Source organism: Saccharomyces kudriavzevii (genome assembly GCF_947243775.1).
Source record: "Saccharomyces kudriavzevii IFO 1802 strain IFO1802 genome assembly, chromosome: 6".
NCBI classification, from domain to species: domain Eukaryota; kingdom Fungi; phylum Ascomycota; class Saccharomycetes; order Saccharomycetales; family Saccharomycetaceae; genus Saccharomyces; species Saccharomyces kudriavzevii.
The window spans coordinates 115922-134811 of record NC_079277.1 but is presented as its reverse complement, the minus strand read 5'-3'; the positions used below and the strand labels follow the sequence as shown (position 1 = coordinate 134811).

The window sequence follows — 18890 nt, the reverse complement described above, 5'->3', positions numbered from 1 at the left end:
GATATCGTTTTCGCAGTACTTTTTACAATCCAATGGAGCTTTGTAATGACAACTCAGTTGTAGACTTGCGAAGAGTGTGCACTTCATTGGTGAGAGATGAGAAAGAACTTAAAAAATTCTTTTCTAAGGGATACCTCGGGCGCCACCCACCGCGATCGGGTCACCCTAAAATGACATTATTTGGTGCTATTGTTACTATCATATTACACTAGCTAGTATGACTACATATATTATTACCAGTTATTAGGCATTTGTGGCGACGGAACTACTTCCATTCACTCATAGTGCATAATTGCTCAAGTCCAAAGTGATGGTCTTGGAGGAGTTTTCCTGTTGCTGCCTGTAGACGCCAACGAGTGCATCAGACTTTTCGAACATGGTGTTTTTCAGCGAAATGACGATGAACTGGAGGTCCGGATTACGGTGTCTTCTTATGTAGGCTGCAATTCTCTGGACATTGGTTATGTCTAAGGCAGCGTCCACTTCATCCAGGACGAAGAAGGGGCTTGGCTGGTAAGAGTTGATAGCAAATAGTAAAGCCAACGCAGCCACTGTTTTTTCACCACCAGAAAGGTATTCCATATCCTTGAATCTTTTCAAAGGTGGAGTTGCATGATATTTGATTCCCGCGTTGAACGGTTCGTCTTCGTCTTCTATAGTTAGAGAGGCGTTACCACCGGCCAGTTCCACATTGGAATTGGGGTTTTTGGTCAGTTCTCTGTAGATTGCATCTAGATGATCACTCACGTAATCAAACGTCTTTTCGAATAATTCTTTCCTTTTTCTCTTGATCTTTAGAAATTGACTCAATATTTTCTTCTCTTCTGCCTTCAATTCCTCCGTTTCGTTATTAATCACTTCAAATCTCTCTTCTGCCTCGTCATACCTCTCTTCGGCTCTCGCATTGGGTTGCAACTCGTTCAATATTTCCTCCACTTCACGGATTTTTTCATCCAGCCCTTTCTTTGCCGAATCAGTATTACTTTCTTTGTATTTCTTGGGCAGTCCTTTATAATCTACATCGATTTTGTTGGAAATTGAAATTGCTTCAGAATCACCAGAAGCGATGGGTAGATCATCTATTGTCGTTTCCGATAATATAGGCAGATTTATATTGGAAATTTTGCAATTTTTCAACGCCGTCACCCTTTCCAAGTCAAACTTTTCGGTGTCTTCCTTTATGCCGTCTCTTTCCCTTTTCAAGATTTGTAAGTTACTGTTCATATCTTCTAAAACGTCTTCATTGGAATTTAAATCGCTTTGCTTTGCTGTAAATTTCCTTTGCAACCCCTCCAGATGAATTTTATTCTCCTCCAATTTGGACTCTAACGATTTGATTTTCATTTCTGCTGCTTCTTCCTGCTCTTCCAAGGACTTCATTTCAATTTGAGCGCTTTTCAGGTCATTCTGGGCCTTTTCATATCTCCTTTGTGTAGTGTTTAATCTGTCTTTTTCGAATTGTAGCTTATTTTCAACGGTCAAGATTTGTTTTTGCAACTGTTGTAACTCTCTTGACTGTTGCCTCATTAACTCACCAGAGTGATTTTCATATTCTTTGATAGAGAAGCCGATTTTATCTGTGAATTTCTTGAAGATGTCATTTTGCAGTGCTTCCTTCTCTTTCTCTAAATCATTTCTAGTGTTCTCCAAATTTTTCAGTTTCTCCTCCAATTCGGTTATCTTTGGTTGGATTTCCTTCTCTATCAAGTCATTATGATATTTAATCTCTAAGTTATTTTCATCCAAGGAGCGCTTTTGTTGTGTTACTTGGGTTCTCAAACTTGCTATATCAGAATTTAATAGAGAGACACTATTTTCAACTTCTCTTGCCCTAATGGAGTTAGAGCGTTGACTATTGGAAAGCTCATCGATTTGGATTAGCAGTTTGTCCTTTAGAGACATTAGGCCTTGATATTCTTCTTTGTCCCACCTATTATTAGCGTCTCCCGATATACCTCCTGTCATCAAACCAGCCTTGTGAATTAGGGCCCCTTCGATTGTAACCAGCTTGGCCCTCACGCTTTTTTTCCATTTCAAGTCTTTGGCAATATTTAATGTATTACAGATAATGGAATCTCCACATACATACTGCATCGCTTTTTCATATTCCGAGTCATAATCTATGGCATTTATGGATAAAATGTAGTCTTGTGAATCAGGCAATGATAACGTGGGCAAATCTGTCTCGATAGTGTCAAGTGGTATGAAAGATGCGGTGCCTGCACGTTGCTTCTTCAAAAATGCAATACATTCTTGAGCCACAGTTAAGTTTTCTACAATTACAGAATCAAAATTCCTACCCAAAATAGTAGACACTGCCAAGCCGTATTTTTCCTTCTTTGGGTGACAAAGGTCGTGAACAAGACCTTTCACACCGGGGAAAAATCTTTTCAGCATCGCTATATTTTCTCTCAATTTTCTTTCCTTCATTGTTTCTCTTTGATTAGCACTTAAGTCGTCGATCTTCACCAAGGTCTCTCTCAACTTGAAATTCAAGTCATATTCTTTGTTATTGGCTGACTCAATATCAGATTGCAGTTTTTTCAGCTGATTCAACCGTTCAGTATGAAGAGCATTTTTTTCATTCAAAGAAGCTCTCAAATCATTCAATTGAGTGTCTAATTTTTCACCTGTAATCAAAAGCTCTTCTGTTATCCTCCTTTTGGAAATATCGGCCCTTTTGTTAAATCTGTCCAACTCGTCCAGTATTTCCTGTTTATGGTTATTGGAAAGGGAGATTTTTTCTTCTAGAACTGACCCCCCCTGAGTTAGATATTTTTCATGCAGAAGATCGTATGTCTTCAGGTCATTTTCGTTTAGCTTAAATTTCTCATAATTCCTGGCAGATTCTTTGATTTCCTCCTCAAAAGTTTTCTTTGATTTGGTTACTACTTTCAGTTGTGTTTCGAATCTCTCTACGTAAGCTTCCTGTCTTCCAAGATCCCTCTGTAAACTTTCGATTCTTTTTTCAATATGAGAAATACGTTTTCCTGCCGCTTGTTGAGGAACTTTTATTAGCCGCAAATCTGAAACTAGTTTTTCTTTATCTTTGACAATATACTCTAATTTACTTTTCTGCTTAGAAATTATAGTGCCTTCCTTTACAAAGGAAGATTTTGAGCGCTGCAGCGATTTCATTTCGTTGTTTATTTTTTCTTTTAGAGACGATACTTCAGAGTTAGATGCCGACAGCTTATCCATTAGCTCTTCCTTTTGCTGCTCCAGATGATATAACTGCCATAGGGCCTGAAACCTTTGCAGCTCATTTTTTTTGTCAACTTGTTTTATATATTCCTCGTTCTTGTTAATACCCTCCTTGTATGTTTTCAATTCACCGTGAATTCTTCTTCTATTTTTGATAGATTCGGTTGCAGATTTGCCTAATTTTTCAATTTTTTCTTTTAATTCATCATACTCCTTTTTATACTGAATAGAACCTGACACCTCTTCGAACATTTTAGACAGTTCTATCGGGGACTGTGCTGCAATTTGTTCAACGTCGCCTTGGAACACCAAGAAGTTTTTGGCCTTGATAAGAATATTTTCATTTTCCAGAAATACGGAATAGTCCCTATAGGAGACAGATTTACCATCAATCTTATAACTAGTATCACCGTTTCTGGAGATTATCCTCATGAGCTCCACCAGTTTGTTTCCCTTCTGGTAAAAGGCCTTCACGTACGCAGATTTCGGGTTGGAGGTGGTCGCATCATCGTCAGAGGCACTATCATCATCGTTATCGTTATCGTTACCATCGTTCAAGATCCCTCTATAGATCAAATCCTTCAAGACATTTGACCTTAAGTGATTACTGCGTACACCGAGCACGAACGAGATGGCATCCATCATATTTGATTTACCAGAACCGTTAGGGCCGATAATGCTTGTGAAGTTTGACTCGCCAAATCCTACTTTGGTGACACCTCTATAGGACTTGAAATTACTCAATTCTAAGCCAACTAACCGCCCCATTATGCCTTCTTCTTTTTATTTCTGTCAATAACTTCCGTATAGCTGCTTTGACTGACTCTTTTTGAGATGTGATATGGGAATCTTGAATCTTATAAAGAAAGCATGGCATTCCATTTGATTTTACGCGTTATTGATACTTTATTTGTTTTCCTAGTAACGCGTTTATCACCATCAACGATTATTGGACTTAGCGCAGAGAGTGTGATAATAATAGTGATCAACTCTGAAATGTTGAATATCCTTTACAGACTTGTGTTATTGATATAGTTGTCCTGTTGTATATCTTCTAGCTTGAAGAAAAGTTCGAAGCAATTCAACTGTAAATCCTCGAAGGCAAATCTGTTGACACCTTGAAAAATAAGAATCCGGTATATATACTCTAGAACAGTTACTTCTCTCGGGAACGGCGTTCCTGACCATTCCTTAGCATCAGTTTAAGAAGTAAAAAAATCTACATAAACGTTTTGTAATGAGGTTTGGTGAGATAGCTCTTGATTTCTTCACTTGACTTTTTATTTATTTTTGATTCTTACAAGCAATTTTTTCAGAATGACACCTTTTTCGCACAAGTATTTGTATTAATTCCCTTTTCAGTGAAAAAACATTAATCAGAAACATTTACCATTTGTAAACAGAGCTAAACAAAAACTGAAACCATATATGCGCTCAGGCTTCACTTGGTGTTCACGAATTATGTTCGCGGATTTTCTGTCATTTGTTGCTGATTATATAACTATTTATTTCTTGAATTATATTATCTGAGTATGATTGATGCTTGTTCTTTATGAAATCTTATAATGGTATTATACTAGTCCTTGCTAATCCCAAAGAAGTAGAAATGGATTCCAAAGATGATGACGAGGAGTTTACAGAATTGCTAAGGTAGTTAATTTTCGAAGCTTTACTAAAATCCAGAATTTCTAAGAAACTCTGTCCATCTTTTTCCCCCGCCGCAACAAGTGTTTTGCCCTTAAAGTTAACCGACCAAATCTGATCAGCGTCCTTTAAAATATTTGAATGGACGAGTTTTCCACTTCTTAAGTTGTAGATATTGAACTGACCTTCGGACCCACTCACCAAAATATTATCAGAAACGTAGAACGTGGTAATCGGGCTCAGATTGGTATGGTGATAAGAAAATTTTCTAGAGTAATCGTTTGCATCCCAACCTCTTATTGAACCGTCTGCAGCGGCGCTGACCAAAAACTTATCAGACAATCGTAATAAACCGACCAGTGCTGTATGACCCTGCAAGGTATACATGGCTCCAAGTATTTTGGCGCATGGGGACGCGGAATTTGTTGCGTAAGAACATTCTCCATTATTCCAAATGTTCTCCAGATCCCAAATTCTAATTGTGCAATCCATACTGGCAGAAATGCACCTTTTCCTTTCATGATCATATATTGTTGAATAGATACGATCAGTGTGCCCGCTTAAAATATATAGACATTTCATTTGCGCAACATCCCACACAATTAGTGTGTTATCATAGGAGCCGCTAACGACAATATTACCATGACCAGAGACAGTCCTTACAGATGCCATGTGTCCTCTTAGAACCCCTACAAAATACGGATTTTCCTCTGGGGTGTGAAATACCAACGGATAGTCATGTTCAGGTTCATGACCAGCGGTAGAGGACTCCTTGGGCAATTTCCAGATGTGTAGAGTGTTGTCCCTGGAGCCAGTAACAATATACTTGGTATTCTTGTATTCGACTATATCGAGGCATCTTACCGTTGAATTGTGACCCTTAAATACGTGGGTACAACAGCCCTTCTTGATATCCCAAACGCGCACCGTTCTATCGGTGGAACCACTAACCAAGATACCACCATGGGCATACTTCAAAGCCCAAACCCCGCCATCATGTCCTGATAGTTGTAAAAGGAATTTTTTATTCACCGAATCATAGACTCTAATCATTTTATCGTCTGCGCCCGTGATGACATAATTATCTTCAAATTGCAAGCACGTAATAACGCTTGTCATATGGCCTCTTAACGTAGTCCTCTGTGGCAAGAATTTGGGATTATACCAATTCTTCAAAATAAACATATTTTCCAGGAAGGACAATCTAAGTCGATCTTGTTGTAAAAGTTTTGGGTATCTCTCGGACAGTTTGAGATTAAAATGATTAAAACTTTTTGGGCTAACAAAATTTTCGGATATCAGTAACTTTTTCCATAGCGACGTAGATTTTCTAATTATCTTGTTCCAATTCTGCGAGACCCCAAGCGAATTTATAATATCCTCAAACTGTAAATAATTGAAAATCTTCAAACTTATTTCAAAGGGCAAAGACGCAACTAGATCTCTCTTCAGATTATCTTTGATTAAAGTCCCTAAATCAGATAACTCACTCCTATCCATGTTTGCGACCAGTCTGAACAATAAGTTTTTGAAGTATACGTGGGGCAAATTGTTGTTTATTGCAGTAAAAATTTCATCAGAGAGGTATTCTGGAGAGATGATAGAATCTTTAGATTCTATCAAATCGGCTATGTTGTTGTTGTTAATCGTTTTCGCGGTTTTAGCCAAAGGCGTCGTGGTACCTGGAGAAGATGCTGTAGGCGATAACGGCAGCGCTCCTTCTTCCATAAGGTTGTTGTTATTGATGGTAGTATTGTTGATATTACTATTAGCATCACTACCAGTTGCCGTTGCCGCATTAGCGGCAGTAGGAGCAACAACATTATGAGATGCCACTCCTATGCTAACGCTTAATGTAGAGGGTGCGCCAGGAGTGTCATCTGCGGGCAGCAGAAGGTTTTCTGTATCGTTAGTCAGGTCCGCTAAGATATGCGGACTATCACTATCCAACGATGGTGCACTAGCATTCTGCAAGTTCGCTTGACGAAAGGATTTGTGATTGCTTTGCTTTAGCCTTTTAAAATCCTCGTGTTCGGGAGTGGATTCACTGGAACCAGCTGCTCGTTTCCTTTGAAACTCACCAACGTCCTCTTCATCGCCTTGCGCATCAACTGTATTAGTTGTGATAGAGTCTCGATGAGTACCAGCGGCAGCAACAAGCGCACTAACACCATCTGGAGAAGCTACGTTGCTGGACACACGGTAACTATATGGAACAGGAACACCACGTAGTGGAAACTCAGCTGAGGGAAATGAACTCATGATTTGAAATAATTTTTTGCCTTTCTTTAATTATTTATGCGTAATTTTTCTTCGAACCGCAACAAGTTAGATGAGAAGAAGGGGAAGAAGCACTGGAAGTAAACTACCTTTTCCTCGAAGAAACACTATCTTATGAGCACACAGAAACAGAAGCGCTTTGTTGAGCAATCCAGGTCCATATAACAACTATAGTGGGCTTTGTCTCGCGAGATATACAAGTCGCAATGTTCTAGCGAATTCAGTATTATTTCAACAGGCTTTTGTTTCGTCCGACTGAGCGAGGGTGTCGCCTTTGCCTGGAAGAAAAAGTTACTCTAGTCATGATAATCAAAAGCCTCCTATATGATTGTATAATTACTGCAAGAAATTCAGAAAAGCCCATAATATTGTAAAGCGATGGCACAGAGCAAAGGCAATCCTCCTCAAGTACCTTCTGGCTGGAAGGCTGTGTTTGATGACGAGTATCAAACTTGGTTTTATGTAAATTTATCGACAAACAGCTCTCAATGGGAACCACCAAAGGGAACAACATGGCCAAGACCCAAAGGTCCCCCACCAGGGGTCAACAATGAGAAAAGTTCTCGTCAAGAGGTTGATCAGGCTCCCCCACCCTATTCTTCACAGTCAAGAGCACAACCTCAAGCACCAGCACAACAAACACGTTACTATCAGCCTCAACAATCTCAGTACCCTCAACAGCCTCAACAACAACGTTATTACCAACAGCAGGCCCCAATGGCAGCAGCAGCTCCACAGCAAGCATACTATGGAACTACTCCAAGTGCTGCTAAAAGCAGCGGACATGGTGGCGCGATGATGGGTGGTTTACTTGGTGTTGGTGCAGGTTTGTTAGGCGGAGCCATGCTGGAACACGCATTTGACGACCACGATAACTATGACCAACCAGATAATGTGGTTGTCGAGAACAATTACTACGGCGATGACGGTGGGTTCGACGGTGGTTTTGATGGTGGATTCGACGGTGGCGATTTTTGATGCAGCTAAGCTTTATGGGCAAGAACGATAAAATGATACAAGTTCACGAAGCTGCTTTGTTAGCTGCCATTTAAATACGGATACATATGGATATATACTTCCAGAGACCATTTAAACAAAAACCAAAATCCTTACCACTACATGAGAGATATCAAAAAACGATATTCTACGTCACTTCAGTCGCTACGTAAGTTCGGTGCCAGTTTAATTTCTTTGTTTTCTTCGGTGGTACTTAATGAGAATGTTGTACTCGTTTGGTAGTGCTAGACAATCAGGAATGTCAACAGGCATTCGAAGTTTGGTGGGGGGTTCAACAAGCATCATATTATCTGCTAAGCAGCAGACATAGTCGTGGGTTGACTGCGCCTCCTAATACATTGCAGCACACAATTGAGCCGCTATACCCGATATGAGTTAGATTTCACAATTTACGTTTAATGGCCTATTCTTTGAATGAAAGGACCCTTTGATGTCACATTATGCACGTCCATGACATCTAAACTGGCGCCATTTTCCGAAGTACTCGAAATACCTTTTAATAAATACTACTGGTATGGGATATAATGGTAGCAGCATTCAAGAGAACTGCTCGAAGAAAATGCATGCGTTTTTTAGAATTAACTGTCTGAATACTTCGCTATAATATCAGAGATGGAACAGACCCTATGGAATTGAGTTTTGACCGGAACATCTTCTGTTTGTCATTTACGACACAGCAACCATACTTACACTTGGATGTTAATTAGACCGTATCTTATGTGATGTATACTCCAATTGGTACAGATTCTGGGGGGGGGGGGGTAGTTTCCGAGCTAAATCATGAGGGAAGCAAGGGTGAGAGTAAGAGTAAGATTAGGACTAAAGGTTACGTTTCGGGATTACCAGCTCCCAATTATATATGTCACAGTTCTTTACCACCGTCATTTCAATCGCTTGACTTCCGGAATATTCGATTTTCTACTAGATTTTTTGAACTAGCTACGGTTTCAACTAATATGAGCACGTTTCTCATTCGATGTCATTCGCTTTCTCGTTTTCTCCCCCACTTGCGACGCTATCAACGAAGTTAATACAGATCGCATCATTCCTTAGGATAGGAAGGAGCCCAAAATTTTTTCATTTTCCAAATATCACCAATTGATTACTGTTACTTTTATTTATCAGACTTTAAAAACATCAAAAAAACTATTTACTATCGACTATGGCTAGCGGTGTGCTGCTTGTAGACTGTGCTAGCCTTCTGGAGCTGGGAATCCAATCGCCAGATTTCCATGGTTTTATCCTCTCTTCGTACATTTCGTTAACTTCCTCTAGAGTCAGTCCCTTTGTCTCACAAACAAAGAAGAAGACATAGAAGTATGAAAAGATCAGGCAGCCCATGAAAACATAGCCATAAGAGAAGCCGATGGCTCTGGTAATGAAGGGAGTGAAAAATCCAATCAAAAAACCCCACATCCAGTTCGCGCCAACTGCAATAGCCATGGCACGGTTCTTCACTCTTAATGGATATGTCTCTGCCACGATGACATAGGCAATCGGAGCCCAAGTAATGGCGAAACAGAAAATGAAAAAGCAAGTGAACACAATCATGACGTTACCTGCGTTTTGTGAAGAGGGATAGTCTTTCCCATGTGGCCATAATCTGGTGACACCAATAGTGGCAAATATGACAAAACAAACGGCCATTGATGCGGACCCACACAATAAGCACTTCCGGCGTCCAAATTTATCCACAATATATAGTGCAACAAATGTGGATGCAAAATTGACAACCCCGAGTACAATGGACGTCTCAAAAGAGTCTTCCATTCCAACGGCATTAAAAATGGTGGTACCATAATAAAAGAAATAGTTACAGCCAGTGAGCTGTTGCAGCGATTGGATGACGACACCCATGATTACTCTTGGAAGAATTGCGCCTTTATTCGAGAAAAGCTCACTCCAGCTGGCGTTCCCAACAGCCCTTTCTAACTCCATATTCGCGACTATGGCGTCAACCTCTGAAATCACACCTAGGTCGGTGACTGCAACCTTGTTTGATCTCGCTAATGACCTTCTGGCTTCTTCAAATCTACCCTTTTTAACCAAATACCTTGGTGATTCCGGAACCATAACCATTCCAACCACCATGAAGACTGCCCAAGCAAAACATAAGCCCAAGGGGACTCGCCATTGTATTGAGTTGGAATATTTCTTAGTACCATAGTTAGTGCAGTAGCCCAAGAAAATTCCAAGAGTAATCATTAGTTGGTAGAAGGAAACGCAAGTACCCCTTAGGTGTTTTGGAGAAATCTCTGAGATCAAAGTTGGAGACAACACGGCGACACCGCCAACACCCATTCCGGAAACAATCCTACCAATGAAGTATTGATACCATTTGTCAGTTGAAGCAATCTGGATGACAATACCAACAACGTATACCAGGATAACCCACATCAAGCCAATTCTACGCCCATAAATATCGCCTAGGCGTCCCAGTGTCAACCCGCCCACGGCACAACCTATATTGAAAATACCAACAATCAAGCCTGTTCTGACATCTGATAGCTGAAAGCTACCATCTCTTTGTACTTCACCAAACCTTCTCTTGAAGTCCGTCTGGTTGATAAATCCAGAAATGGTTCCTGTATCCCAGCCAAAGATAAATCCGCCGAAGGCAATCATGAGGCAAAGGCCCATCACTGTCCAGTAAGCGATGATGGGTTTGTAAGGAATATCCAAACTAGCCTCCTTTACTTCGGGAGTTAGTTGGACTTCATCCTTTCTAACTGGCGATGGGGAAGCCTTAGTAGAAGCCCCCAAAACCGAAACATTTCGACTAATCATTTTATTCGTGTTTTTTTAACTCAGCTATTTTTGGTTAATTAGTATACCTTTATAGCATCCGGTAAATGTTCTAATGAAAAAGAGTTGTGAATCGACTAATACCGAAGTATAGAGGGACCAACATCATTTCTTGTGTCTTTATATATCAACAGAAAACGTGAAAGTACAATAAAAAGGGGAATTATTTGATTACTACACATTATTTTCTGTGTAATTACCTCACACCAAGACTGCGAAATAGCTCTCACAATCGTTCAACTGAGTGTACCCCGCATTCAGAAGCAAGGCAATAAAATAACCTTAAATTTCGACGGTATGTGTCAAACTTCGATGACACAGAAAGTCTTGTACTCAGAAATATACTGTCCCTTGTTTTCTTGGCGCCAAGCTGAAATTTTTATTATACAAAAACGATATCGAAGGCCTTGTGAAAAGATGCATCAGCTCAATTTAGGGGAAAATAAGAATAAGGCAGCGCCGGCGTTTAACAAAAGTAAATATTACTACAGTAAACGTACTACCTGCTGCCCATTTCCGGTATGTCGAATGGGGAATTGACTGCATAAAAACTTACGAAACGTATTTCCGCGCTTTTACATACACAATTTTAATGGCGTCACAATATCAACATTCGTGCCGAAAGAAGGTAAAAACAAAATATGCAAAAATGTGAAAGTCCTCTTGAAATACTTGTTAGGCGCACGATGAACACAAGAAGCGACGCCCTTACTGACGTGTATGCCACTCTCTTGTTATATTCCTTCAAATAAAATGATAATCAGAACACGATGGGTCACCGGTTGCATCTGGCTCTTAGCGCATCAAATAAATATACAACCTTGGTAAAAATAAGAAAATGAAAAATTAATGGTTGGAAGTTTCCTACGTACTAGTCTAGTTGCTGTTTGGGCCCGATATATATGCCTAAAAATCTCGGTTTCCCTGATGTATTTATTAAAGTAGCTACATGATCATCACAGTCCGAAGGCGAAGTTCACCAATCCCTCTTATTCCCTGGCTGATTACTTTTTCAAAGCGTTCTTGAAATATTTGTGTGACTGGCTGGACCTTATCTATTTTCTTTCCCCCTCATGGATTACTAGATGTTGTTGCAACACTTCAAAAATTTGTTCGATGCTGTTTACCGACAAAAAATTGAGAGGAAGATGGATTTATTGGTCTTTTGATAGTATTTTTGTAGGAATCCCTAAGGGAGGAATAGTAGGTGCCACCGTCACCATCCACTTCAAAGACTAAAGTGTTAAAATTTCTTTTCACAGGACAACTAGAAATATTAAAACGACGTTCAACAACGTTTTCCTTGGCGCTAAATTCCGCATCTTTCAAAATTTGAGGCGATGCGGGTTTACTTAGTTCTCTTGAACATCCAACTACAACTTGGGACGGCAAAAAATGCGAATCAATGCTACTCGATTTTTTTTTATGGGAAAGAATTTCAATATCTTCTTTTAATAAATTTCTTCTGAGCCATTCAAGCACCCTATCTCTTTTACGAGTTTTTACTTCATTATTTGCGAGGTCCTTTGATATACAGTTAATCCTTTTTTTCCATCGCGTGAGCTTGTAAGCTGCTCCATTTGCTATAGGCTCAGGCGTATGCTGCACCATAGTCTTATTCATTGTTGTGTTCAAAACAATATTTTTTTCAATCACAACGTGTGATACCAGTTCCCTTACTTTTATGTAGCCATCATTTTGAAATTGCAAACTTTCGTAAAAATCAGGTGAAGAAGGCGCAATGCTTCTTTTTGGTCGACGTTTGGACATCCTATTTTATTAGCTAAACTGCAGTGTTTCGACAACTATATTCTTTTCTTTATGCTTGACCCATTCATAAAATGCGACTACTACTCTTAACGTCTTAGTTTTCAAGCTATTTTCACACCTACAAGATTTTCTTAGCGGATACAACAGATAACCAAGCTTTGTGTCAGAGGACGTGAAAAAAAAATTTATTTGCAATGAATACACGGTAAGGATGAAAACTTGATGTTTCATTTGCTACTTTGTTTTAGTAGCCTCATAATGGATTCACTGCAAAGGAAATTACAAAGTTGATTACTTTCATATATTCAGGAAAAGAGAATTCGAAATTACTGACATGTACGTGAGAAAGAAAAATCAACAAGAAATGGGAACAATCTGAGAAGGGACCGATGCACGTATTAAGCGGTTACCAATGTTCTATATACAAAACAATCAAGGCGCCTTATAGTAAGAACTCGAAGGTGCTCTTGGCTTAAAAACGATATCTTAAACACAACATCTTTATAATTAGACCTTTCAGCCCGAATTGAGACAATCTTGTAGAATATCGCGCACAACGAAAATAGTTACCCTCGAATGCCGTTCTGCTGTAGCAGTTTAGTAAAGACCTCTATGAATATTCATATCGCCTCGAAAACAATCCCAGAGTTGATATGCGCAAAGTCAAGACTAGATAAAAATCATCAAAGGACTTTATTGCTCGTTTATTCAGTTGAAAATGGGGAAGAGAGTGTACGATCCAATTCACGATACTTTTCAGCTGCGGGAAGACAGCCCTGACGAAAGAAAGGCGGGCTCTCTTGTACGTTCTGCCCATTCGGAGGTAACTGAGGGAGAATCTCCAGACTCCAATCCATCAGGGATGGATGTGACCAGCAAAAGCGTCCCAGTAATACATGATATTGAAATCGACGACAAAAATGATGACGATTCCACGCAAAGTGAAGAAGAGAATACAAACATCTTACTTAACTTTGAACCTTCCATGGTGCCTGAAGCAACAGGAACGGGAGGGACAACGGGGCCAGTCACAACAAGCGCTGTCAAGAGGAAACCCAAGGAAAATAATTCAAGCAAGTATAATCGCCATTTGAAGAAACCTGATGGCGAGCCATTCAACAGGAAAGACATCCAGTTCAGTTTCATGCAAGAAATACTGATGGACAAAAGACAGATTTTTACCAACGTCTTGAAGCCCTTATACAAGAATTCTGTAGTACCCATTAATATCGATGGCGAAAAGATATCAATAAATGTGACCGATAAAGAGTACGACGCGAGGACGTTTGTGTTCAATGACAAACTGACGTTTGCACAATTGTATGTGTTGACAATAGCAACGTCTGTCAAATGTTCCAAAATACTCAGAGACAAACTGTTATTGGACCAACAGGTGGCGTTTTCCACTTGTGTTCTAGCGTTATTGGTCAATATCGGTAGGCTAAACACGACGATAAATTTCTACCTAGAGATGACGTCGCAATTGAGAACCTTCCATTCCGTGCCTGTTTTACAATTGCATGCCAACGATCCGAAGCTTCTACAAGACACACCAAGACTAAAATCTATTCTGAAAAATCTACCCTGGGGCAATGAGCAAATTTCGTTGATGGAAACCTACGAAAAAATCGACCAGGATGGTAGCGAGGTGGACATCGCTAATAAATTCAACGTTATCAACATGTTGTTCAGCATATGTGACAACTTCAGCCTTGTCGACGAGAAATTTCTTTCCAAATACGTGGAAGTCAGATCCGAAGATGGTGCGGCGCTCGAAACTGACACTGGGGAAGAGGCGAATGAAGCGGAAGAGGCTGAAGGGAAAGAGGCAAAGACAGATTGTGAAGCAACACTTTTTGATATACTGGATTACCCGAAATATGAGCCAAAGGACAGATCTGACATACTGATCTGGCTGTTATATATTCATTTGGAGACAAACCTAAGCCAGGAGAAGGTGGAAGAGTCAGTTAATTTTTTCAATGGGTCGGAAGACGGTGCATCTGGGGGCAAGTTCACTTTGAGACGCACGGGACACGACTACGACGTGGATCCGGAGGACGAATCGGAGTTTGGAGCCGGCCAACGCATCAAGAGGAGGGAGTTCATGGGCAAGATGGAGGAAGGCAAGAAGCGTGAACGCATCACTGTTAAAGAGGTGAAGAGCGCCAATGCAGATGCGAGCGAAATGGACGGGGAGGAGGAAGATAACAAGAGCGAAGAGACTGTGGAAGAGACCAGGTCACTTCTGACGCCTACGCCAATACTGGAATCTTCCTCGCCCATGGTGTTGAACAGGAAAAAAGTGTCATCGCAACCGCCCAAGACTGCGGCGGAAGCGGCGGAAACTGAAGAGGAAATTGCCGCCGCTGCAATCGTTATCGACAAAAATGACTTGAATCTAACACCACTGAAAAAGTATAACAGCTCCGCCACGGTGAACAAAGTGGACAAGCTGATATCGCTCGATCTCAACAAGCAAGTGGCAGAAAATGGCAAGACACAGGAGGAGTTCCTCGTCGACTTGAAGAAATCTCAGGTGCCTAACAGGTTGAAAAGACGTGATATCGGGCTGATCAAAATATTCAATGAATTCGAGGACATCCCCGTGGCGTCCGTGCTCGGGATCCGCGGCAAAAAGAGAAAGAAGTTCAAGGATAACCTGCTGGGATTCGAAACAGATTACATGAAAACCCTCGGCGCATCAAAGAAGATGCTTCTGCAGAGAATCGAGCACGCAGAAATAGACAATGAAGAGTCGACCATGTACAAAATAGACTAAAACGTGCAAATACCCTATGCATATTACAGGATAGCAAGTATGTAAGTAGGAATCTTTTAAAAAAAACAATTTTTAAACTAAACTAGAATATAAATATATTTAGACATATACATATGCGTGCTATCTATACTCCACTTCCGTTCAAAAAGCGCGTTTTTTTTTGCAATTTTTTATTATTCTGCTATTTGTTGAATATAACATTAAGGAACATCACACATCATGAAGAATAAACCACGTAACTAGAAAGAATCCCGGGAGGTTTACTTCTTTGTTGGGTCTTCTTCACCGTGTACACGGCCGGAGACGTATTCGACGGCATCGTTCAACTTGGACTTGGCGGCACCCATGTAGTCTCTGGCTTGGTCGGCCAAGGACTCTCCCTGACCTTCAGCGTTATCCTTGCCCTGCTGGGCAGAGTCGTGAGCACCTTGGAAGACACCCTTGTTTTCTTCTGGTTGAACCTTACCGGCAAACTTGTCAGCCTTGTCAGTGACAAACTCCTTACCTTGTTCGGCATATGATTTTTGAGAGTCAGGCTTCAAAGCTTCAGAGGCCTTGTCGCCGAATCCTTTTCTTCCTGTGTCAGACATTGCTATATTTAGTTTGTTTTTGTTTGTTGAGATTATCGAATAATCAGATGGTTTCTATATGTGAGAGAGAAAGAGAAATTAGCTAACAAGAGGATAACACAGAATAGAAAGTTGAATGTAACTTACGGTCCCTTTTATACGTTTGAATTCAGCTCTGAAAAGTGAACTTTCAGATCAAGAGGGGGGTTGGCCGGAACTTGGAGCTCACCCAAGCGATTTTCCAGGGGTTGTAGATCCAGTTTACCGTGAACTTGAAAATACGTCTTGTTTGCGTGTACTTTTCCTTCTTCTGGTTTCTACGCCACCGGGTTTTCCCCCTCACTGTGTATGTGTCTGACTTTTTTTTTTTCCCTTCTTTCTACTAACTACCCCCTGCACCCAACCTATTACAATATCCCCTTAATGGATGCCAGCAATATTCTTGCAGATGCTATTTTCGTCACCCTGTGGCTCTTTGCCTTGGCCCTTGTCGCAAGGGCCAAAGTCCGTCAACACGTCGTCATCGCTACCGCCGGCTGCCACCCACACGTCACCGACCCTTTTTTTCCCTTTTGGGCCCGGCCGTGTGCGGGACTCGGGCGGCTCCCGGAGATTTTCAGTTGGATTGGCGCGTCCCCTTTTTTTGTGTCTGAGTTTTCCCCCTCCCCCTTTCGGCTCCTCTCTTTCTCCGCTGCAATAAAAAGAAACAAGAAAGGGGGGAGCGGACCTAGCCGGGTAACTGATAGCCCCAGAAGTCGCTGAATGGCGGGTAACCTATAAGAGATTGTACACAGAGAGGGTAACACAAGTATGGCGTTTTTTTTTTTCTTTCTTCTTTCCATTTTTCTTTGCATTCTGTGGAACTCCATGGAAAGGTGAGGAACTCACACAGCGCGAAATAACGCTCTGACTGATAAGTATTAAGGAATGAGCATATAACATCTGTATCGCATTGCAGCAAAATCTGAAAAAAAAAAAAAGATATCGTACCGCACACAGAATATAGCATTACAATGAGTTTCCAGCAAGGTTTATTGTCGAGATGCTCCAGCGTCCTTAGACACCGCGTGGGGCATTCTCGCCATATCAATAATATTCTCTATAGGCATGCCATCACGTTTGCATCCATCGCTCCACGAATACCAAAGTCGAAATTTCACACTTCCGCAATCAGAAACGATGAAGCGTTCAAGGACCCGTACGATACTTTGGGCTTGAAGAAATCTGCCACCGGCGCAGAAATCAAAAAAGCCTACTACAAACTGGCAAAGAAGTACCATCCGGATATCAACAAGGAGCCGGATGCCGAGAAGAAGTTCCACGATTTGCAAAACGCTTATGAAATTTTATCGGATGAAAGTAAGAGGCAGCAGTACGACCAATTTGGACCTGCTGCCTTTGGCGGCGGCGATGCCGCCGGAGGCCCCAGTGGAGGAGGCTCCCCCTTTGGTTCGCAGTTCCATGACTTCTCAGGATTCAGTAATGCGGGCGGTAGCTCACCATTTGGCGGCATCAATTTCGAAGATTTGTTTGGTGCTGCGTTTGGTGGTGCTGGCCGCGGCAGCAGCAGCAGCGGCGGCGGCGGCAGTACCAGGTCTTCATCGATGTTTAGACAGTATAGGGGCGACCCGATAGAGATTGTTCACAATGTTTCGTTCAAGGACGCAGTGTTTGGGTCCAATAACGTCCAGTTGAAGTTTTCCGCACTGGACCCTTGCGGCACCTGTTCAGGGACGGGTATGAAACCAAACACACACAAGGTCAATTGTGGCACCTGCCACGGGACAGGTACCACGGTGCACATCAGGGGCGGGTTCCAGATGATGTCGACGTGTCCCACTTGCAACGGTGAAGGTACCATGAAGCGTCCTCAGGACAGTTGTTCCAAGTGCCACGGGGAGGGTGTCCAGGTCAACAGGGGTAAGACGATTACCGTGGACTTGCCGCATGGGTTGCAGGACGGCGACGTTGTCCGGATCCCCGGCCAAGGGTCCTACCCTGATATTGCCGTGGAGGAGGACTTGAAAGATTCCGTGAAGTTGTCCAGAGGCGATATTCTTGTGAGAATCCGGGTCGACAAGGACCCTAACTTCTCCATAAAGAACAAATACGATATTTGGTACAACAAGGAAATCCCTATCACTACCGCCGCACTGGGCGGTACTGTCACCATCCCCACCGTCGAGGGACAGAAGATCAGAATAAAAGTGGCTCCGGGAACCCAGTACAACCAAGTGATATCCATTCCCAACATGGGTGTGCCAAAAACGCCGACTATCCGCGGTGACATGAAGGTTCAGTACAAGATCGTCGTTAAGAAACCGCAGTCACTGGCTGAAAAATGCTTATGGGAGGCGTTGGCAGATGTCACCAACGATGACATGGCCAAGAAAACCATGCAACCGGGTGCTGCCGCGGGCGCTACTACCATTAGCGAGGAGATGTTGAAGAAACAGAAGCAGGAAGAGGAAAAGCACGCCAAGAAGGACGACGACAACACTTTGAAAAGACTAGAAAATTTCATCACAAACACATTCAGAAAGATCAAAGGTGACAAAAAAAACTAAGCTCACATGCCATTTCTTGTAGATAAGGAGAAAGAAAGAAAAAAAAGAGGCCTTTACGTAAATAGATTACTATAAATAAAAAATAATGTGCATAAAAGACCAACATACTACTTTTCCTTTCCTTCACATGTCCCCCCACCACTTTTTTTTTGCGTAATGCAAGCGAAGAGATTGCTAACATAAGTGAACAAAAAAAAAAAGAGAAACCCCAGATTGCATTCGAGAAATAATAAAAATATAAAGTCGAACCAT

At 41.5% G+C, this 18890-nt stretch overlaps 8 protein-coding genes across 8 annotated transcripts; 3 read left to right on the top strand and 5 right to left on the bottom strand.

Moving 5' to 3' along the window:
• Positions 1-279: 279 nt before the first annotated feature.
• SMC1 (cohesin subunit SMC1) lies at positions 280-3972 on the bottom strand (the record flags this gene model as incomplete). Its single annotated transcript, XM_056227669.1, has 1 exon — positions 280-3972. The coding sequence occupies one exon, from the start codon at positions 3970-3972 to the stop codon at positions 280-282; it is 3693 nt and encodes a 1230-aa protein (XP_056087468.1).
• A 792-nt stretch (positions 3973-4764) lies between these two features.
• CDC4 (SCF ubiquitin ligase complex subunit CDC4) lies at positions 4765-7110 on the bottom strand (the record flags this gene model as incomplete). The annotated part of the gene is made up of 1 exon (XM_056227668.1): positions 4765-7110. One exon carries the CDS (start codon positions 7108-7110, stop codon positions 4765-4767), a length of 2346 nt encoding a protein of 781 aa, XP_056087467.1.
• Positions 7111-7506: 396 nt separating this feature from the next.
• Positions 7507-8106, top strand: WWM1 (Wwm1p; the record flags this gene model as incomplete). The annotated part of the gene is made up of 1 exon (XM_056227667.1): positions 7507-8106. The coding sequence occupies one exon, from the start codon at positions 7507-7509 to the stop codon at positions 8104-8106; it is 600 nt and encodes a 199-aa protein (XP_056087466.1).
• Positions 8107-9291: 1185 nt separating this feature from the next.
• HXT10 (hexose transporter HXT10) lies at positions 9292-10932 on the bottom strand (the record flags this gene model as incomplete). Its single annotated transcript, XM_056227666.1, has 1 exon — positions 9292-10932. One exon carries the CDS (start codon positions 10930-10932, stop codon positions 9292-9294), a length of 1641 nt encoding a protein of 546 aa, XP_056087465.1.
• Positions 10933-12051: 1119 nt separating this feature from the next.
• SKDI06G0560 (uncharacterized protein) lies at positions 12052-12720 on the bottom strand (the record flags this gene model as incomplete). The annotated part of the gene is made up of 1 exon (XM_056227665.1): positions 12052-12720. One exon carries the CDS (start codon positions 12718-12720, stop codon positions 12052-12054), a length of 669 nt encoding a protein of 222 aa, XP_056087464.1.
• A 718-nt stretch (positions 12721-13438) lies between these two features.
• IES1 (Ies1p) lies at positions 13439-15502 on the top strand (the record flags this gene model as incomplete). Its single annotated transcript, XM_056227664.1, has 1 exon — positions 13439-15502. One exon carries the CDS (start codon positions 13439-13441, stop codon positions 15500-15502), a length of 2064 nt encoding a protein of 687 aa, XP_056087463.1.
• A 260-nt stretch (positions 15503-15762) lies between these two features.
• On the bottom strand, positions 15763-16092 carry HSP12 (lipid-binding protein HSP12; the record flags this gene model as incomplete). The annotated part of the gene is made up of 1 exon (XM_056227663.1): positions 15763-16092. One exon carries the CDS (start codon positions 16090-16092, stop codon positions 15763-15765), a length of 330 nt encoding a protein of 109 aa, XP_056087462.1.
• A 992-nt stretch (positions 16093-17084) lies between these two features.
• On the top strand, positions 17085-18638 carry MDJ1 (Mdj1p; the record flags this gene model as incomplete). Its single annotated transcript, XM_056227662.1, has 1 exon — positions 17085-18638. The coding sequence occupies one exon, from the start codon at positions 17085-17087 to the stop codon at positions 18636-18638; it is 1554 nt and encodes a 517-aa protein (XP_056087461.1).
• Positions 18639-18890: the final 252 nt, after the last annotated feature.